The following is a 22,821-nucleotide window of genomic DNA, read 5'->3' as shown; positions in this document are numbered from 1 at the left end:
GTAACGTTCCCCGGGCTGTAAGCGGGAGAAATTGCCTGGGACCCTTCCAGGCCAGGGGACACCGATCGCTCCTCCAGGGACTAGGTGCAGCGCGGCTGCTACCCGGGAAACTGGCGACACGGCGCCGCGCCCGGCCCGGGGGTGCGCGGGGGCGGGGGGGAGCGCGCGTCACGTGGCTGGGGCGGGGCTTGCGCACCGCCCGCCGCCCGCCGAGCAGCAGCAGCAGCCCCTGCCGCCGCCGCCGCCGCGTCCCATTCATGAGGGCCGTCCGCCTCGGCTGCGGCCCAGGCGGCTCCCGAGGCAGCGGCGGCGGCGGACGCCCCGGCCCCGCCCCCTCGGCAGCTCTCCCCGGCTGGTCCTCGCCGCCGGCGTTCATCCTCCGCTGCTCCTCGGCCGCCTTCCCGCGTGCGCCGGCGCGGGCCAGGAGCGGAGCCGCCGCAGGTAAGCGGGCTATGGGCCGGGTCCTCGTGCCCCCTCGTCGCGGACCGGCTTCCGGAGTGGCAGTCGCGTGTCCGCGCGTGAGGGTCGGCGCGGGGGGCCGCACTGCCGCAGGCCGCGACCCTCCCAGGAGGCGCGGGCCGAGCTGTCCCCAGTCCTGAGCCCCTGTCCCCGCCTCGCAGCGACCGCGCCACGTAGTCGCGGTCCGGGCCGCCGCCGCCGCAGCAGCACGGGCTGGAGGGTCACTGAGCGGGCTGAGGACTCTGAAAAGCATTCGGGGCCCTGCTACCCGCGGGGATGGTCACCTGAGATCCATTGGTTTCGTCTCTGGCCGGGAGGCTGGGGCTGCGAGTTGCGGCCCGGGAAGCACCGCGGGAGGCCGCGTCCCCTGCCCCTGCCCCTGGCCCTGGCCCTGGCCCTGGGGGAGGGGGCGCCCGGGGCACGTGATTCGCCGCGAAGCGAGGGCTGGCAAGTTGCTTTTATTTCTTTAAGGCCGTTCGTTTGCCCGCCGCCGCCTCCTTCAGGCTGTAGACCGGATTCAAGTGTGAGTAGTTTTCTTCTCAACCCCCACCCGGTAAATCTTGATTTGTAGTGAGTGGGTCGGGATACAGTTTTTACTGAGGGCTTCTTAACTTTTGACGCCGCTGATCACTTATACAAATTAAGATGACTCTCCTTGCAAATTTCGGGATGATGCTTGGAAGACAAAATTAATGCAAAACGGGACCAGGAAGATGACCCGTCCTTTCAGAAACCGCTGGAACTCTGAATACTCGGAAAGTCTATGAAAAATTTATGAACAAGCAGCCAGACTAATTTTTAGTACACATAAAGAGCTTTTTTCCGCTCCTTCCCCCATTTTTTAAAAATTGAAAACAAGTCTCTTGCCTTGCTGTCAATCCAGACCTTGCTGAAGTTCTTTTGCCCTACAGTAGTGATGCTGTGTGTTACTGTTTGTTAATACTTGACCTTGCTGGTTTATGTTTTGACCACGCAAAGTCAATTTTGGATTATTTACCAGTAATTTAGTTGACCTTAATGGTTTGTGTTGATAGTCTGCTGTTGATTTCAGTGGCTTAAGAATGAAAAGCCAGGCAGGTGATGCTGAAGGTGGAAAAATGCAAAGCCTACCACCAGGTGCAGGGAGAGCAGAGGCAGGTGATTTATTCCTCCTTGAGCTGGTCCTCTTGAGCATCCTCACTCTGCCTAAGTGCAGCCACCTCAGGTCAGACCTAGCCAGAGTATAAAAAGTGCAAACAAAGCTACATGTGGAAGACTGTTGGACAGTGTGGGTGTCTTTTTCCCCTCTAATTAAATGTGTAGTCGATTGTGGTCCATCAGACCCAAGTATCTCCTGCCCAGATGTTGGTAGAACTAGCCATAGAATGCTGGAAATAAAACGGACAGTTTCGGTTTTAGTTTGTGATGGCACAGTTGAGAATCAACAGAGAAGCATTATGCTTGAGAGGATCTGGACATGGAAGCTTTTGAAAACCCTTGAACACTATAGTAAAGCACTATTAAGAAGCAACTAATAGAGTCAGCCAGAGCTTTGATTCTTTTATTACTACATTCTTGTAGCAGTAAAGGTTTTTATCACCCTGCATTGTAATTTTTGGTTTACTGTATGGACTGTCCCCAGCACTGGGACCAGAGTCCCTGAAGGCAAAACTCCTTAGTTGCCCTTTACCAAACACACAGTGGGCTTTAGAAGAGCCTTAGTGGAGGATTGTTGTATGAAGGTAGGAAGCAGCAGGCAGTTTGCCCTTACCAGTGACCTGGTAGTGGGTAGCACTTCCTGAATGAGTTCACTGAATTTTCCTGATTGGTGAGCTTCTGATGAATAATCTTGGTGGTGCTACACTTTTGAGGTGGTCAAAGGTTAGATTAAGCTGATGAACATTACAGTGGATATTTTGCAATGTTTAAGTATTAATATTTAGTTTAAAGATAGCTTGGTTTTGTGTGTCAACAGATTTCTTCTGTATGCCTCCTATATATCAGAACTTAACACTTTCTATAAGCTTCTTTGTTAGGAAGTAGATTCAGCTACCTCCCTAAAGTGGTTAGCAACCTCGATTAGGAGGTTTTTCTTTAAGTTTGCCCATCTTTTTTATATCCTCTCCTTTTTGCTCTGACCCCGGGCGCTGTCACTGTTGACATGCCACAGCAATTGATACTAGTTTTGAACTTTTTTTTTAGAATTGTTTTTAGCTGTCTCTCGTGTCCTTCATTGCTAGGTAAGTCATTATTATTTCTGGCTGAGCCATCAGGGTCTTCTGCCTATCACTTGCCACCTTTATAGTGAAAACAACTCGCAAGTTTGTAGGCAGGGACTGTAGTTGGCCTTATCCCATGTCATTAAAACTTAGCAACATTTGGAGATATTTACTGTAAGTTGTAAAAATATGGGTAATCTTGGTAAAAAGGTATTTGGATAAGAAGTTGTCTTGGTGGCTTTGCTAGCATTTAACTGATTTCTGCGTCCACCTCCCTGCCTTGTTGACTATATTAGCATAACTGTTAATAACAGTAAGCACTTCATATGTGTGAAGTCCTGTACTTTTCAAGACAAAGGCATGAGGAACAGATGAAGTAGGCAGGAATCGCCAAGTGTCAGTGACAACCTGCCCTTAATTTGCACTGGAAATTTGGGCCTCTCTACCCCTGCTCAGCTTCTCAGTCTGAAAGGAAGGAAGGGAAAGCAAAAAGAATAGATTAGTAGATGAATTCCACCGCAGTGCAAGATAAAGTCCTTAATGTGACATTTAGGATTAAAATGATGATAAACATTTTTTTTTCCTAATTTGATTCAGTGACTACAATTTCGAATCTTTTTCCTCAAAAGCTTTATAATACTAAATTTTAGTGATTTTTATTTGTCTGTTTAGATTGATGTTAAAATTGTTACTAAGAAATGTGGAAGAAAGAGGGCTGGGGTTGTAGCTCAGTGGTAGACCCCTTGCCACTGGGTTCAGTTGTCAGCACCACATATAAATAAGTGAATAAAATAAAGGTCCATCAACAACCAAAAAAAAAATTATATATATGTATATATACATATGTATATGTGTGTGTGTATATATTTATTTATATAATAAAAATGTGGAAGAAAGAAATCAGAATTGATTTAACTTAAGGCCTAACAAAACAATTACATCAATATCTCCTTTTCCTATCTTTTATTTAACTTCTCTACAAAGCCAGAGTAGTTTGTATGACTGTTAGAAGTGGGATCTTTTAGGATTCTTTATAGTTTATTTAGGTCAAAAATATAAAGAGACTACATAAGTAAATTAGAAAAGATGTGTGTGTTAGGTGGGTAGCTGCTAGAACATGATCTTTTAAAAATCTGGAATGTAATGCCTATTTTTGTAGTCTTTGAATTATAAGAGCCTTATTATTTAGTGCTTATTTATTTGTAGTGTCATACATTTTCAAGATAAACTATTGGCTTTTTTGTTTGTTTTTCTTTTTTTCTTAGAGGGCAAACATTGGCTCACAGAATAGCATAGGGTTGTGGCTCAGTGGTAGAGCCTAGCATGTGTGAGGTACTAGGTTCAATCCCCAGCATCACATAAACAAATAAACAAAATAAAGATATTGTGTCCATCTACAACTAAAAAAAAAAAAAATTAAAAAGAGTAGCATACCTTAGAAAGTTGGCAGCCAGTGGATTCCTTCCTCTACTTGCCTTTATTCCATTTAACAATTTAGAAAGATTTTACTTCTATATGTAATTTTATGGCCAGTAACTGAACACTAAATTAAATATAACACTTGCCTTTATTTCCTTTCATACTCTTATTTGCTTTTTGTGCCAATTCCTTATTTTAATTTTATTGTTTAACCAGAGTATAAATGAAATCTAAGTAATGATTTGTACATTCTGATTTGTTTTCAACTCCTAGCGTCTTTATCTTTCCTGTTCAAGAACCTACAGTAATTCATTCTCACCTATTTTCAAGTCTAAATTTCTCATCTGTTTTCTCAGTTCCACTTCAGTTCATTTCATTTCAATTCAATTTCACCTTCCCCAATCCATTTTTTAATATTTTCTCCCATTACACTTTGCTTAATTAATTTTTGCTACAGGAGTCAAGCTCCTTTGCATGTGTGATGTTTTGTGCTCTGTATTTCTTTAGGATTGCTCTGAAGTCAATTGTGGTTTTCTTCTTAACTGTTAATCCTGTTAGAGTGAATAAGTGTTGCCTCCTTAAGTTTTCCAGCACTCCTGTAGGTAAAGCCATTTGGCCTCCTTTATTGTAAATGTTGAACTAAAGGGAGAAAAACAGTGATGATGAATGGCATTGAATGGAAGTCACAGGGTGCTATTCTTGAAAGTTGGGAAATTCTAGTCAAGAAAGTAGGATTTGAGGGGTGGAGAGAGTACCTATGGAGTAGGGAGAAAGAATCTGTTGATTTAAAGTTTGAGGGGCCAAGAGTGACAGTGTTTAAGGTACAGGCCCTAAAAGGATGAAGGAGAAAGAGAGGAGACCAGCATAGGTTGATGTGCAGAAGGAGTTCCCAGTAAAGAAGCTGAGATGCTGTAGAGCCCTGTTATTTGCACTGGAAACTTTTGAGGTTGGTTTGCTCTCTCATTGCTTTGATTTTAATTTTTTGGTTACTTGTTAATTTAGTTGAAATTTTAAGCAGTATTGAGGGAGACCCGAAAGGGTACAGATTTGGAAAATTTAATAAACATGATATAGAGATACTAATATTTCAAAGAGAAGGATCTAGTTTTTTTTTAATTATTTGGTTTTGGTGGTTATAACTAAGCTTTATTAGATAAAGAGGAGATGCTGAAGATGGGGAAATATCCTTTAGAAAAGCTGAAATTGGTCCTGCAAGTAAAGAAAAAAGATAGGCATATGATACCAAATAACTTCTTTAGTGACTTACTGAATTTCTTTTACCTATTTCTGAAATATAATGAAAGGGATAATTGATCCCAAAGATGTTAATTTAAATACTTATTTTTGAATCTATTGTAAGATAAGTTCTTTTTATAAAAATAAAGTGACAGAATTATAAATAAAGATCATTAGTTAATTTGGGATTGAAATCTACCTAGAAGGCTTTTGTTTTTCTTTTAAACCTCTGAATAAACACTGAAGTTGACTAATAACCAGGATAGTTATATTTTGTTCAGTGTCTTTATGATATGATAGTTATTGCTCCTGGTAAGGTAGAAATGTCCAGTTGTACTAGAGATTTGGTGTTTGGCTTATTCTAAATAAGAGAAGTATTCAGAATACAGATCGCCTTTAAGAGATATTGGGAAGTATTCAATATGATGTTGTCTGATAATTTGATTATGTGACTCCCCCCCCCCCCCCCGCCAAGTTGGGGATTGAACCCTGGGTGCTTTAGGTGTTTTACCACTCAGCTAAATCCCCAGCCTTTTTTAATTTTTTAAATTTTGAGACGGGATCTCTCTGTGTTGCTGAGGCCGACTCCAACTTGCCATCCTCCTGCCTCAGCCTCCCAAATCACTGGGATTACAGGTGTGTTCCACCATGCCCAGCTTTGATTTTTGAATTATTATCTGCTATGTGCCAGCAAAACCATTGGATAGTTAATATGAATTAAAAGCTCTGAACTGGATCTTGAATTGTCTTATGGTATATTTTTCTAGTAGATGACTGCATTTACTTCTGGTCCTTATAAAAACAGTGTGCTTTTCTAATGAGCTACATGGAGTCCGGGAATGTTTAGGCTTAGGGAAGCATCATCATAAGGGAGATTTTTTTGTTTTGTTTTAATAATGGCCCTTTTTTCTAGGTAAGGCCACTGAAAGTATTTCTTTTTTTTTTTCTTTGTAAACATTCTAAAACATCTATCCACATAATAAATTTCTTTAATCTTTTACCATTTATTTTGGATGACTAGTAGGTAGATACATATTTGACTGTAGTCATAGCATCTATTTTACATATGAACAATACCGGAATTAAGAGAAGTATTATTTAGAGAAAGCTATTTTATAATTTAAAGTGTGGATTAAACAAATGCTTTATTAGGAAGGACTGATCTTTTGTTGTAGGATTTTCTAAATGGCTTACCTGGATGAAAGTAATTTACCTAACTAGCATTATTTGAAAGGTAGAAATTTGGAATTTTGAAGTCTTTAATATCAGCTCTATCCATTATCAATGATGCTATTGCCTGCTAGGAATACTGAATATTTCTAGGAGTTATTTAATGTTTGTAGAGGATTGTCATTGTGATTACAGTTAAATGATTGAACACCCTTGGGCCAGACACTGTGCTAAGTGCTTTACATTAATTTTCTCTTAGAGTCACAACAACCCTGCAAAGCAGGGATAATGGCCGTTTTTTCTAGGTAAGGTCACTGAAGCTAAGAGATTTTTTTAAGGTCACATAATCATGTGGAAATGACCTCTCTGTGTTGCCCTTGGCTCTATTGCCACCATACTGCCCAAGGACTGTAAGAATTTTGCATTGATTTGACATCCCTGAATTTTTTGGATTTTGTTTTTACTTTTGTTAGGAAGTACCGGAGAAATGATCCTTAATTTCACAGTCTATAAACTCATTTATAGGGATAGCACCTACTTTGTAGGAGCCTTGGGTTTTTAGGCATCATTTATGTATGCAAAACCAATTGTGCTAGTGAGAGAAAACCAACCAGGAAAATATCAGAGGTGATTTGGGCCTTACTGCACTGACTTGACACCTGCTCTGGAATGAGCATTGTGAGTCTAATTTTCTCTTGCCTGCTTTTCAAGGAATGATCCTGTCACTGGGCTGAGACTGGATCAAGTGTCTAAAGCCTGTATTTTTCATACAATCTGGTCTTTACACTCAAAACTAAATACTGCTTTCAGGCTCAGCTTGAGAGGAAAGTGGTTCTGCTTTAATGTTGGGAAAGATGAAGTAGATGGTTGGACTGTTTGAAACATGATATGTCAGAATCCACCATGATGCTTTTTCCTCAAGGATTTTCCCTGGTAATTTGGACTGTTCTTTATTTGAAGAGGTATATACTATAACTCCTAGATTACATGGGATTGGCCTTTGTAGGAAGCTTAAACAGTGTCAGAGCTGGGATGTGATATGGCAAGTTCTTCTCTATTCAGAACTTTTTGTCCCATCACATTATATAGCCAGCTGAAACCTTGGGAATCAGTTCTTTTTGAACTGATTTGTCTGTTGAACTGTGTCCCCTCACCCCTGTATCATTTGACTCACTTGGTAGCTACATTTTCAGATAGCCCCCCTCGAATGGCATTAATAAATGAATGAGTTGGGGAAAACAGACATACATTCAGATACAGGGCTTGCTATATTGCCCAGGCTAGCCTTGAACTCCCAATCCTGTCTCAGCCTGGGACACACCTCACAACCCACAGTTGTCTCTTTTTTTGTAACACTGGGATAACAATACCTACCTGCTAGGCCCTGAAGATTATGTGAAAAATGTGTTAAACTACAGCCACTAGCTATCTAGAGGTCCAGAAGCTTGGTAGCCAGCTGAAGACTAACTAGATCAGAGATGACAGTCGAGTCAATCACAGCACAGAGAGTAAAAGGCAAATTCAACATTCCTCCTATTGTAGTAAAGTGGCTTGTAGTATTATAGGGAAATTAAGTAAGTCTTATATAAAGCAGAATTTAATAAAATGAACAGGGAAGAATTGGAAAGGAAGTACTATCTGAGGGGTTTAAAGTGAGACAAAGGAGATATCATGTGAGAACATGTTTAGTTAAAGGTGTTTTTTATGTCACACACTCACAAAAATCATTTTATATGCCTAAGATTTCTTCCTTAACTCAGAACTTTTATCTTCACAATGTTGAGTTAGCAATTTTGTATACAAATCTCATGCTCTATGCTTGTTATAAATGTTAAGTCTTGTGATTTTTGCCATCATTTTGTCTGTGGCCCTGTGAATTTTATTTCTACAGGATTATAGTAAATAGAGCCTTATTTTTGAATCTAGAATGTAATTCCTAGAAAGCAGAGTAGTTTTCCATAAGTAATGAAGTGCAGGTATATGCTTCACCAAAAGGAAAAAAAAAAGTTGTTTTTGACTAATTCATAAAACCCCTAAGTAATTAACATTTTTTACAAACTCTTAATAATTTGATTTTCATAAAAATGGACACCAATTTCTTTAGATTGTGTACTCAAAATTTTATTCTCTACTAGTTCAAAAGTACTAATATCTCTGTATGTTTATGGTGAACGGAATCTTTTTGCTTCTTCTGGATGTGGTCCCTTTAAATGGTGACTAAATCTTTCACTGGTATTCTTGCCATGACATCTCTCTGTCCCAAGTGAATGAATTGTATAACCTAGTAGTGGCATTGCTGTGTTTAAATTTCCTTGTTTTCTCTGTTAATGAGACATGCATACCTAATGCTCAGATAGACCACAGGTGCTGATGTTGAGAGTTAGAAAGGAACTTTTCCTAATTAAAAAACAGAACAAAACACTATCCATGATGCTCTTATTTGCTTAGTGTTCTTTTTTTTTTTTTTTTAAGAGAGAGAATTTTTTAAATATTTATTTTTTTCAGTTTTTGGTGGACACAACATCTTTATTTTATTTTATGTGGTGCTGAGGATCGAACCCAGCGCCCCGCTCATGCCATGCGATTGCGTTACCGCTTAGCCACATCCCCAGCCCGCTTAGTGTTCTTTTTCTTCCTTTTCCCGCATAGTTTTCATTCCTGTGAATGATTCTTTTTTCATAAAGCTGTATCACAACTTTATTCATCTTTGAATTTTAAAATATATTATTTTTACATGTAGTTGGAACATTCAAGTAATCCTGAGGTATATAATGAATAAATACCAGTCCTTTTCCTCATGCTGATTACTGCCTCTTCGAAAAAACTTACTTCTTTTGCCTATTTCTTGTGGAATTTACTTCATATTTGTGTGCCTACACTACTCTAGCATGGGTTTCCCATTTTAGACATTGTTTATTGATTTTCCTAGTGTGCAGGATAAGGATTCATTTCTTGCATAACCCTCTTAAACATGTTTCCCCATACTGACCACCCATTATATCATAATATTTTATCTTCCCAATATTCAATACTTTCATTTTGATTACTAAATATTGTCATAACTAACCATGTCCAATGATTTTATTTGACAGTTCAAGTTTTTGTTTCCTATGGAGTCAACATTTATTTTGTTGGCTTTCATTTCTGAGCACCAGTCATGAATTCAGGCTCCCAGTTTCTGACAATCAGTGCAGTCCTGAATTGCCTTGTCCTGAATCTCTGTCATTTCTCCTGTGTTGGGCCTGTTGTCCTAGATCTCTTGACTTCCTCCCTCTTGCTGCTCTTCCTCATTTTTGTGGAGTACTCCTCCACCAGCTTTTTGAGAAGATTCATAGGAAGTAAATTCTTTGAGATCTTGCAGCTCTGAGAATTTCTTTATTCTAAGTCTCATACTTAACTGATAGGTTATCTGTCAGACTAGAATAGAATCAATACTAGAATGGAAATTTTCCCTTTTTTGGGGAGAAGTTAACTATTTTTGAGTCACCTCAAGCCTTTTTAATTTTTGTATTCTTTCCCTCTTCATATCCTTTCTTTCTCTTTCTGATTTTTTAAGCACTTTTACTTTGTCTTCTTAAAGTATTTATAATTTTATCTTCTCTTGATGAAGTATCTTAGTTTCTGATTTATCATCTCAGTCCTTGGACCAGACACAGGAAGTGATAGTTAACCTGGAAAGTACCCACCTCACTTGGCTTCACAGAGAACCCTCACTTCTAACCTTGTTTTTTTTTTTCTTCCCTCACACCTGGCTAGCCTGCGTGTATGTTACCAGAGTCTTTGTAGACCAGAGGGCGTTAAAACACCTAGAGAATATAGTGGTGCTTCTCAGGCCTGGTGAGGCTTCTTCTCCCCACATGCAGAATCATCCACAGCTATGTTGCCTCATGAAGTTGGGGAGGTGGCTGGCACTGGGTGCTATACCTCTGATTGAGGGTATGGTGTATATCCTGCTTTGTGTAGGCATGTCCATGCAATTCTGAAGCTTTTGCGATTAGAGAAACTCCTTAGCCTTTAATGTTGTTTGTTGCCATTTTTTATTTTTAGTAACTGTCTTTGGAACTCACACCAGTGCAGGTATCTCCCCATCCTTTTTTGCTAAGGACTTCCAATTTGGAAAATAATGTCTCTGACTCTGGGAAATATTCTTGTGCATCTTATTTGATAATATTCTTCCCTCCTCCCCCTCCCTGCCTTTTTTTTTCTCTCCTCTCTAAAAAATACCCCACAAATCCAATAAAGGGCCCCTTTTGGATTGATATCTTTTCTCTCCTTTTGTTCATTCTTTTATCTTGCCTAGTTAGACTTACAGGGAGTTTAGCATCCTGTTGTCATTTCATGATTGCAGCATTTTCTCTGATAATATAGTGTTTACGAAAGTGATTTTGCGTTGTTTCCTTCAAAAAATTCTCATTTGTATTAATTGCTGTTTTAAGCTCTCCTCAGATGCCTGATATTTGTTGGGTTTTCCTTTATAAGTAAAAGTAAGACCAAAAAACTGATTGGAACTGCTCTGTGCATGAGCTGGACTTAAGCCCTGGGTGGGTGATGAGGTAGGGAATTCCAAATATCAATATTTGTAGGTTCCCTCAGTCCCCATTGATAAATTCCTCAGAAGAATCTGTTCAGTGTTTCACTTTTGGTAACCAGTGTTCAGGGAACTGGAGTGAGGGAGAGGGTAGCTTTGCTGTCTGAACTTTTATAAGTTTCTAAGTGATGTAGGTTGCTTCATTTTGGTAATATTTCCTGTGATTTGCTGCTGTGACCTCCTCTACTATAGCCGTTAATTCAGAAAGCCTGTGAGGGGTTATGGGGGATTGAGAAATCCCCCGACAAATACACATATAGAGAGAAAGCTGGGACCAGGTGGGACACCATTCTCTGATGTGGAGGAACAGTGACCCAGAGCAAATTCAGCATATTTATATAGGTTTTATTATCAAAAGGTTATTTGTGAGAAAGTGTCAGGAAAAGCAGACAGATTTGAAGGTCGCAGTGAAACTTGTGGGACATCAAGGTTATTATAGAGCCCAGAATTCTCTATCACTAGGAATTGGTGCCTAAGCTCAAGGTCCAGACTGATATAGGTTGCTCTGTGCCTTTTCACGGAGCCTCCCCAGGCCAGGCATCACCATAGCAATGGGGCCATCTTGACCCGCACCTTGGTGCAGGAAGTTCCCAGCACAAATGCAGCCACAAGGCAGTCAGAGGTCACATCCAAATCACTGGTCACAACTTGCAAGTTGGCTTTTTTCCATCTATTACTTTTCTTTTTAATGGTCTTTTATTTTTAGAACAGTTCTAGATTTTCAGAGAAATTTAGAAGATAGTGTAGAGTTCCCATATAGCCTGTACTGAGCTTCCTCTGTTATTAACATCTTGCATTTAGTCTAATACATTTGTTAAAATTAATGAGCCAATATTAATATATTATTTTTAACTAAAGCCCATAGTATATTTAGATTTCCTTTGTTTTTTACCTAGTGTCTCAGGATCTCACCCAAGCTACCCCATCACATTTAGTTGTCCTGTCTTTCTTTAGGTTTCTCTCAGTATGGCAGTTTCTCAGAACTTCCTTGTCTTTGATGACCTTTTTTGTTTTGTTTTGAGACAGGGTATCACTTTGTTATCCAGGCTGGTCTTGCACTCCACAGGTTTCAGTGGTCCTTTTGCCTCAGCCTGCCAAGTAGTTGGGACTGGGTTGTATCACCACAGCCAGCTAACCACAGTTTTAGAAGAGTACTAATCAGACATTTTGTAGGGTGTTAGAATTTCTCAATTTTTTTCATGATATGACTGGGTTATGGGTTATTAGTAGAAAGACCATAGAGGTAAAGTGCCATTTTTATCATATCAAGAGTACATTATATCAATATGATTTGATTTAATATTGACCTATATTCACCTGGTTGAGATAGTGTTTGTCAGATTTCTTCCCTGGAAAGTGTCTATATTTGGAAGTCATTCTACACAGTTCACAACTAAGGGATGGGTAGTTAAGCACTTCATCTTGAGAGTGCACTATCTATATGTTTGGAATTTCACATGGGAAGTTGTATCTTCGCCCCAACTTATGAGTTTATTCAATCATGTGTTTATATTGGAATGGGCATTCATTTTATACTTTGGGTTATAATCCAGTATGGCTTTATTTGCTGTCTAAATTTTTCTGCTTTGACCATCGAGAGCTCTTTAATTTGCCTCTTGTGCCCCTTTGACATATACCCACCAGTGTGGGGTTGGGTGTGTGTGTGTGTGTGAGAGAGAGAGAGAGAGAGAGAGAGAGGGCCTTGCTGTGTTGCCCAGACTGGTCTTGGATTTGTAAGCTCAAGTGATCCTCCATCGTCAGCCCCCTGAGTAACTGGAACTATATAGGTGTGTGTTACCATGGCAGGTTCGAGGGTTAGGTTTTGTTTCATTCACTTGCTTATTTTCTAGTTCACTACCATTTTTCCTTTTCCAGAAACTTAATCTCTTTAATTTTCTGTCATCTCCTCTATCCAAGCTCTTTGTTCTTTTGAGTTCGCTACAATAAAAAAGTACCTCAGACTGGGTAGCTTAAACTACAGAAGTTTATTAATTTACTATTCCAGAGGTTGGGAATTCAGAGTCAAGATTGTCCACAAGTTTGGTTCATGCTACTGTCCTACCTCCTGGCGGTTTGCTGGCAGTCTTTGGTATTCCTTGCTTGTAGATATGTCATCCTTCATCTCTGATCATCTCTGCTTTCATTTTCACATGGCATGTGTGTCTCTTATATCCAGATTTCCCCTCTGTATAAAGACACCCATCATATTGGATTTGAACGTACATTAATCTCATTTTAACTTATTACCTCTGCAAATGTTCTTTTTACACACAAGGTCACCTTTTGAGGTAATAGTGGTTAGAGTTTTATTAACAACTGCTACTGCTGCTACTACTACTTCAACTATTTCTACTGCTCCAAGCGCTACTACTATGTATTATTTTTTTCAAGGAGGACATATTTGAACATAACAGCAAGTTTCAAGAGCGTAGAGATAAATTATGTGACATTCTCTGGGTTTAACAGGATGTCTAGTCATGGTAGTATCGTAAAAGATGCTTTTAGTCACATTAATCTTCACTGAAGATAAGAAATAATTTTTAAATTATAACCAGAGGTTTTTGTTCAGACTTGTGACTGCTAAAATTTCCGCTGGTTCCCAAATGTTTAATAACTTAGCATCTGGGTCATCTCACTTTTTCCTCCTGCTTTATTTCTAAAGTAATTTGAAGGTTGGCAAAATGACTAAAGCGTGAACAGCAGCAGTGTCTTGTACAAGAGAGTGAATCCTGCCTGTATTATGGCATAGTCATGTGAGCATAATCACCTAGGTTCTGGTGCTACTCCCTTGTTCATCATACTCTATAATTTCAGAAGTGAGCCGCCTTGAAATTTTGTTGCTTTTTATTTATTTATTTTTGGAAAAAAAATTTAGTTGTAAGTGGACCCAATGCCTTTTTTTTTGTTGTTGTTTATTATATGTGGTGCTGAGGAGTGAACCCAGTGCTTCACACATGCTAGGCAAGTGCTCTACCATTGAGCTACAGTCCCAGCCCCCATTTTGTTGCTTTTTAAAAAAATATATATAAAAAAAAAAATATATGTGTATGTGTGTATAGTATAGTTGGACACAAGAGTTTTTAAATTTTGTTTAGTTTTTTTTAATGTGGTGCTGAGGATCGAACCTGGCCCTTGAACGTGCTAGGCAAGCGCTCTACCACAGAGCCAAAACCCCAGCTCCATTTTGTTGCTTTTAAAAATATTCTCCCAAACATTTTCCTACTCTGGGCTCTCCAATGCCTTTACTTAAAGTAAAGTGGCCCACTTCTGCACGCCCTTTCTTTCATTTCCTTTATATAATTTTCCCAGTCTTAAGATTTTGTTATTACTGTTGTTTTTTTTTTCTCTCCCTCCATTAGGATAGAAGCACCTTGAAGATAGATAATTCATCAGCCAAGTTTACTGTTTGATCCCCAGCTCTGCAGATAGAACAGTGTGTGTGACATCAGAGTAGACACTGCTGTTGCACAAACAGTTCAATGAGTTAAAATAGATTTTGTGTACCCACAGTACTAATGTTGCTTCACTGACTTGCTGTTGCTCTTAGAAGTCCTCTCATTGAAGTCACTTAATGTACAAGTCAGTTTGTGATAACGTACTGGCATAGCCTTACATGGTGTTGTTTTGTAACGCTACATAAAACTAGGCCTCAGCCCCACTTAGAGTGATGGGCGACACTAACAGCAGCAGTGTGATTCGTGTGGCTGCTGTCTTTATAGCCTCTTCCTCTACCCACTCAGATGTCCTCACAGAACTGGGAAGGGGGACAGCTCCGGGAGGGTCTGCGATAGCCTTCCTAAATTTCTAAAGATTCTTCTGAGATCTCAGTAGGCACCAGTAGAAGAAAACTGGGCAGGATACATAAGCTTGCCGCTAGGAATAGTCACTGGCCTCACAGCATCTTCCCACATCCCCAGGGCCCTCTCCAGAATACCATGGTGATGACTTGAGATGCCAGGAGCTGGGATTTGTAAATTATCTTTTCTAGTTTTCATTGTCCTTTGATACAAAAGAAGTTTTTAACTACCTATGTTTACTCTTATGCCACTACCACACTGTTTGGATTATGGTAGCTTTGTAATGAGCTTTGAAATCAGGAAACATAAGTCTTTCATTCTTTGTTCTTTTTCAGTATTGCTTTGGCTATAGTAAAGGCCCCTTATAACTCCATATAAATTTGAGGCTGTTGGGATGTTGATAGGATTGCATTTGATCTGGGATCACTTTGGGTAGTATTGACATCTTAACAATAGTAAGTCTTGGGCTGGGGATGTGGCTCAAGTGGTAGCGTGCTCGCCTGGCATGCGTGCGGCCCGGGTTCGATCCTCAGCACCACATACCAAAAAAAAGATGTTGTGCCCGCCGAAAACTAAAAAATAAATATTAAAAAATTCTCTGTCTCTCACTCTCTCTTTAAAAAAAAAAAACAAACAATAGTAAGTCTTGCTGTCCATGAATATGAATGTTTTTCTGTTTACTTGGGTCATTTTTAATTGCTTTCAGCATTGTTTTACGTTTTGATAGAACAAGTTTTTATTTCCTTCGTTCAGTTTATTCCTAGGTATTTTATTCTTTTAGGTTCATTGCATACTGTTTGACATGTTTTTAAATACCTAGCATGTTAAATCTGAATTTTAAATTAATAAATTCAGGAAGGTACTATAGAAGACATTTTTAGCTTTGAATTCAGATGTATTAGAGTTGAGTCCTGGCTTTGGCACTTTTAAAAACCAGGTGGTTGACTTTGGAGATTCTGCACCTCTTTGAAACACTATTTCTTCATTTGTAAAAGAATAGGAATAAGTAAATCTGTCTTTCATGGACATTATGTAGCTCAGAGATGACATACACTAAGAACTAACACCAGGGTATAACTCAGAGTAAGTAACCAAATAATGCTAGGATTGCCAGGATTGTTTTCTTGTATGATATCAGTATAAATACATGCATATATATGGCTTATATTTACTGTAAATTGACTTTTATCTTTTTCCTTTTTACATTCAGAAATTTTGTGATTAAAGTATGCATTAAAAACTTGAGTAAAATTAGCCTTTGTCACAAAGGCTAGTGATTTTTACACAAACTATCTGATTTCCAAAGTGCTGTTTTATAAAATACGTTGTGTCTGGAAGAAGAAAAAAGTTATAAATTGTCACACTTGCTGTGTTAGTGCCATTGTTTCCTTAAAAGAGGGACTTATCTCTTCTATTAGTGCTGCTTGCACTTGCCTCTTTTATTTTTTGGATTCTGGGTCCTGACATTGTAAGGGTATATTTTAGACATTATCAGCATCTCACCTCTAGGAGTAGAAAGCTAATTTCAGCTGTTTCTACTACTAAGGGCATTCTTTGAGGCTTTACCTTCAGTGGAGAGTGCAGCTACTCCTGCCATCTGGAATTTTATTCATTTTTATGATTCATCCTCATCTAACTCTTGCTGTCTAAAGTGTTATAGTTTTCCTCGTTTTCTCATATGTTTACGCAAACTTTGAATTAGATTCAACTTCTAAAGACAAAAATCTAAGAATTCTGATTCTTTTAAATATCACCCATTAAATGAAAACCTTACTTGGTAACAACTTAAAATGTAGCATTAGAATTTTCTAAACATTATAAAAGTAAATTCCTTAAATTATCATTCTTTTAGCAAAATATATTTTGTCACTTTTGTTGCTCATTATTTCCTGAGAACATAAATGTACCTGCTTAAAAGAATATAAAATATTTCACATTCTGGCAGGGATGTGATAGTGGCAGGATGCTTGAGGTTGAGAAGCTTGGAAATTTAAAAAAGAAGAAATTGGGAGAGAGAGCTGACCACAGAAACAAAGCAGGGTTGTCAGGTTCTGTTGGGGGCACATTTAAGGTTACAGATTAACAATTTATACTCCTACCCATCTTCCCTATCAAGATCATGATTCCTAGCAGTGCTGTTATTGTTAAAATAATAATCCCAACTGCTTGAGTTGTGGGGTTTTTTTTGTTGTTGTTGTTTTTAGCCTACTAAGAAAGAGCAAGTTGATAATTCAACATCAGTAATATGTGAGTGGATACAGTGGCTCACCTGTAATCCCAGCTGCTCAGGAGGATGGTGCAGCAGAATCACAAGTTTGAGTCCAGCCTCAACAACTTAATGAGCCTGTCTCAGAATGAAAAGTAAAAGATTTATCTCAGCATCCGTAGGTTCAATCAAAAAGCATTCTTAGACTTATATTCAATTGTGCTGCCTAGCTTTTCTGTCTTAATAATTGGATACTTGACTGATACAACCAGGCATCTCTCAACATTGTCTCTCTTGCCTCAAAATTTGTGTGAAAGCTCGATCCTAGAACATTAGTGTCAGAAGGGCTAGACAGTTCCTTAAACCAGGATGTGTATATCCAGTTTTCTAAGGATATTCTAAGCCATACAATAAATGTAATACATTAACCCTTCAACTTGGTAGAAGAAAACTTTGACCAGTTACTTTTTCCATTTAAAAAAATAGATAGTAGCCAGGTGCGATGACACATGCCTGTAATCCCATCTGTTTGGGAGGCTGAAGCAAGAGGATTGCAAGTTCAAAGCCAACCTCAACAATTTATCAAGGCCCTATGCAACTTAAAGAGACCCTGTCTCAAAATAAAATATAAAAAAGGGCTGGGGATGTTCCTCAGTGGTTAAGCGCCCTTGGGTTCAATTCCTGGTACCCCCCCCCCCAAAAAAAAAAAAAAAAAGTCAGCAGAGTGGCACACATCTATTATTGCAGCTACTGGGGAAGCTGCAGCAAGAGGATTGCAAATCTCTAGCCCTGGGCAATTTAGACCTTCTCTTAGAAAAAAAAAAAAAATGGGCTGGGGATGTAGCTCAATGGTAGAATGCCTCTGGATTCAATCCCCAGTACCAGGGCAGGGAGTAGGGAGGAAAAAATATCACAGTAGAGTGCAAAATGTATTAATTTTGAAGATAAAACTTCTTTGACGTCTCCTCATTGATCTTTGAGTCACTTTAAGCCAGATCTTGGACCTCAAGAGACCCTTCTTGCATTTTCTTCTGCATTCCTGGAAAGGCCTGTTTGCATGTGATTATTCATTCACATTTCAGTGGAATAGACACTAGCTGTACTGTTCAGAGTTTTGGAATCGTGTGAAGATATTGTGAAACACTGGAACTTAAGTAAACTGTATAGCTATTATCTATGAAGCAAATTATAAATGTTTGAAAAATCAGAGTAATTATGAGGAATTTTCTCTTGGTTTTGAATAAAACACAATCAGTCCCTTTTGGGTTGTTTTCTTAGCTTAAACAATGAATTATAATCCAGATAGAAGAAGAAATACTCTGTTTTAGATGATAAGAGAACCATGTGGCTCTACATTAAAACAAGGAAATTTATTTCAGGTAGGCTGTAGTCCTTTTTCCATGTAGATACCTTTGTCATGAAATGGCTTTGAAAGTGCAGAAATGCACTTGAGCCACTTCTTTCTTTATAGAAAAAATATGGTAAAGATTATGACATTTTTTGTAACTGAAACTTTTAAAATATTTTCATTGTGATTTTTTACTAATCAAAATGTGATTTCCGGGCTGGTCTCAGCGGTCGAGTGCTCGCCTTGCATGTGCAAGGCCCTGGGTTCGATCCTCAGCACCACATTAAAAAAAAAAATATATATATATATATATTGCTATTCCACAATATGACCACTGGGTGGAGTGTAATTTTTGTGGTGAAATGAAAGTACTTCATTTTAAATGTGGTGACATGAAAGTATTTCTGTTGAACCAATTTACTGCAACTTCACATAAGAAAAGTTTAAGTAAGGAAGTTTAAATAAATCCTTACACTTTCTTAAAAATCCCTTTATAACTAGTCTCATATTTATAGGATGAGTAGTGGGGAAAAACAGAAACCAATTACTTAGCATCATTATCACTTGTGGAATCTGAGCAAGACTGATTCTTCTGAGTTGCATTTTAGATTTGTTTTTCTAAACAAAGATTTTTGGGGGCAGGGAGCAAGCAAGGTTTAAGTCTATGAAGAAATATTCAAATTTCTGCCTACTGTTTTTTTAAGATCATTGAAGATGCTATGTAAAAGTAAAAACATAGTTTTTCTCAGTATTCAACTATTTACTTTTACTTTAGCTAGTTTTTTATATTTAGCTTTCAGAACGAGAAAAGTTTTAAAATGGTTTTTCTTTGAAAATCATAAGGATAATTGAAAATAGTTGGTTGTGACTTTAACATTTATTGACCAAGGTGGGGAACTGGAACCACAATGTTGGGTTCCAGCCTTGGAGGTCAGGGTAATGCTTAGGTCACCATAGGGAAAAACTGTAGGTGTGTGTCCAGTGGCAACATAGATGTCCAGAAAATGAGCTCATCTCTGAAGGTCCATAGTACATGCCCCCTTTCAGTGAGGACGTTCTGTGAGTCATCCTTCAAAACAATGACATAATACCAAGACGGGCAGGAAACCCATATGGTTGGCTTGGGGCCTTCTTGTTGTGTAAGTGGCCTTTGAGGTGAACATTGTCCAGACTTCATATCTATTGCTCTCTGCCCTGTTTGATCTCCGCCATCATCTTCCCATGGCACATTCTCTCTGAACTAGGCAAAATGTTGTGGGGGGCAGGGGACCACTGAACCAGAAATTGGGATTGTTGTTTGAGCATATTTACCAAAGAAGTGGGTCCTTGATTTCCTCATGTTTAAAATAGATAAGGATAAGGTTTTTCTTTTTCCTTTACCTCTACCCTTCTTCTTACAGTCTTCCCTTCTGCTACCACCCTGTATATTTTCTTATCACTCTCTTTCACATTTTATTTCCTCTGCTTCCTGACATTTCCTTTTGTCTCCTTTTTCTTGTTAGGTCATTTCTCCTTAATCTGCCTTTTTTGTTTTCTCCTATTTCTCCTTCCTGTCCTCTCATTTCTCCTTTCACTTTTTCCCCCTACTGACAGCACCCCAAATGGGTTTTCTTTTTAAAAATTTTTAGTTGTAGATGGACACAATACCTTTATTTTTATTTATTTTATTTTTATGTGGTTCTGAGGATTGAACCCAGTGCCTCACATGTGCCAGGCAAGTGCTCTACCACTGAGCTACAATCCTAGCCCCTACATGAGGTTTTTATGACTGCCCTCTGCCATTGGGGATCAGGAACTGTAGCAGGTCATGGAGGAAATATTTAAATTTCTGTAAATGGCATTATATTTAAACCATAAAACCCCTAAGAGAGATTTTTGTATGTGATGTGTACTGAATTAGAGCACAGATGAATGTGGACACCTGAGTATACTCCAGACTCACCTTAGTGTCTGGTAGACTAGATAGCAAGAAGGGAAATAGGTGAACACAAGACAAGTTTTTCTAGTTCTAATTTTGGTGAAATTGGTTTTTAATTCTGCCACTTAATTTTTTTATTATACTAACTGGTGGTGTATTGCTATATTAAATATCACCATTTAAATTAAATATCACCATTTAAATTAAGCATTAATGACCTCTGCCCTTCTTGGTCAAACACTTGGAAATTTTGTCTTTTTGTGAAGTTTAAAGGTAGAAAAAGAGGCTTAATGTGAAGCTTATATAACATGTGCATATCAGCTAGTATATTGTTGATGAGCTAATTATTTTTATAGAATGATGAAAAATCCTTTTGTCTTCTATTCTTTGTTATGTAAAATTTTGCCTGAATGTCTTTCCTTTTCCCTTTGCCCTCAAGATAGTCTCAGGACCCTACAGCAAAATTGCCTAGTAGAAATTTAATGAGCTACATATATAATTTAAATTTTCTATTAGTCACATTTTAAAAGTAGGAAAAAAGACAAAATTAACTAACAATTTTTATTTAATTCAGTACATCCAGAATACCCTCATTTCAACACTTAATATGTATGAAAATTATGAGATTATTTCGCATTCTTTTTATCATACTAAGTCTTCAAAATCCAGGAAGCATTTCTTATTAGAGTTCATTGCAGTTGGTACTAACCAGCTTGCAGATGCTCAGTAGCCATGTGGCTAATAGCTCTTTGTAATGAGCAGTACAATCTAGAAAACGGCTTGAATAAAATATATTTTAATTTAAAAATCTAATGCATTTTGTGTGTTAGGTGTCTTAGATTTAGAAAAATTCAATTGAAGTTACTTTCTGAGAGCTGGCAAGGACATAATAGGAATGTTCATTAAATGTTGCATTGTCATACTCTTGAAGTCTAATAAATTATGTTATTTACAGTACTGAGCAGGATATTTCCCAGAATTGTGAAAAATATGGGTCATATGCCAGTGTGACATAAAAATAATTAGTAGTTGGACTCTACAAAACATGTATATACCTGGCTGACTTTGACTAATGTTCAAAGAAGTATATGTAAGTGATTTCCCTTACGTGATTAATTTATGTAAGATTACTTCTCCATGTGTACAGATGTTTTTATTTCTAAAAATGAGGATGTGATTGATTTAAGGAATCATTAACTCAATCCCTGTTCTGTGTGATGGGAGCTGCAGTGACCATCATGTGATTGGGCAGGACTTGGTACCTATCAGTGTAAACACATGGCACAGCCTGTCCCATGTCCTTGCTTATCTCCTTTGGAGAGAAGGGGTTGAGGTGTTTTGAGCAAATCTCATTGGTAAAGTTGTGTATGCATTGCTTTTTTTTTTTTTTTTAAGAGCCATTTCCTTTCAGTTTTAACCATATATCCTTGTGTCTGCAAGCAGTTAACGTTCAGTCTGTCAACAGCAAAGTAGCTTTCTATTTTGATGATACCTTCATTTTTGTAAAAAGACATGCTTGATAAACTTCTTCAATTTTAAGATGTTTTACTTAGAAGATGATAGTGAAGATGAGAAGAAGGTTCACAAAGGCTTACTCAGTAAAACTCAAGCTGTTTACCCTGGCAAGGCCCCTCCTGGTATCCTGGTGAGTTTCATCCACCCTCACCCTGCTCCCTTTCTTGGGTGCTGAATCTGGGTAGAACTGAGAAGAGGGTGTGCACCCACCGAGTGAAGGTGACTAATGCCCCTTCTTTGGAAACAGTAATATTGTAGTGAGTTTTACTAACTTTTAAATGTTATGTTGAGCAAGAATCTTTGTCTACATGCCTTCCCCCACTGGCTCTCTGCTATCTTTCTACCTTTTTCTGTTTTTTGTTATTTTAACAAATAGTAATTTTCTGCCTAGAAAAACAAATGAAGTTACTTTAAACAGAACTTTTTTTAAAACTATGGTTTCAAAACAGTATATTTGGTTTCACATTCTCTTTGCTTATTAATGTAGTAATTGAGGTATAAAAATCATTTAAAATTTTTGTGGTTTTTATTGTCCTAGTCAAAGTCTTTTTAAAAGGTAGACTTAATATTTGGAAATTGGTTTTTCATTTCAATGTATGGTAAAGAAGAGGGACTATAGTCTTTTTTCTTCTGTGATTATAAGTAAGAAAATTTTGTAAACTTAAAATATATGGGGGAAAATACAATATTTTAAATCTAGAATGTTCTCTTTGGTTACAACAAGTAAGATGTAGCATGTTATATAAGCTTAATGTGAAATCCAGTCTTCATTGAGGAAACAAAATCTGGTGACTATAGGACAATATAATTTAATATACTCTACCTGTGGAGCCTTTTCTTTTAAAAATGATAGGAAACAAATGCTTATATATTTTTAATGAAAGATGAATATGAAAGCAAACATAAAATCAGCAAAACAAAAAAATTGATAATTTCTAAAATCTGGTTCATAATCTGCTTGGTTTTA

The 22,821-nt window shown here is 38.2% G+C and overlaps 1 protein-coding gene across 3 annotated transcripts in view; it reads left to right on the top strand.

Moving 5' to 3' along the window:
• Positions 1-295: 295 nt before the first annotated feature.
• Lpin2 (lipin 2) overlaps positions 296-22,821 on the top strand; it is a 76,530-nt gene continuing 54,004 nt past the window's right edge. Inside the window, exon 1 of one of the 3 annotated variants that reach the window (XM_071602885.1) lies at positions 296-441. Coding sequence is in view for 2 of the 3 variants with exons in the window: in XM_027942908.3 (XP_027798709.1) it covers positions 21,880-21,984 (105 nt within the window). In the remaining variant the exon portion in view is untranslated. Of the gene's footprint in view, positions 442-21,743; positions 21,985-22,821 lie in introns of those variants that run through there. The other 2 variants (XM_027942908.3, XM_027942909.3) reach the window with 2 other exon arrangements.

This window comes from Marmota flaviventris, chromosome 16 (genome assembly GCF_047511675.1).
Source record: "Marmota flaviventris isolate mMarFla1 chromosome 16, mMarFla1.hap1, whole genome shotgun sequence".
Classification (NCBI taxonomy): domain Eukaryota; kingdom Metazoa; phylum Chordata; class Mammalia; order Rodentia; family Sciuridae; genus Marmota; species Marmota flaviventris.
The sequence above is the reverse complement of the archived record's forward strand: the minus strand, read 5'-3'. Positions and strand labels throughout refer to the sequence as shown.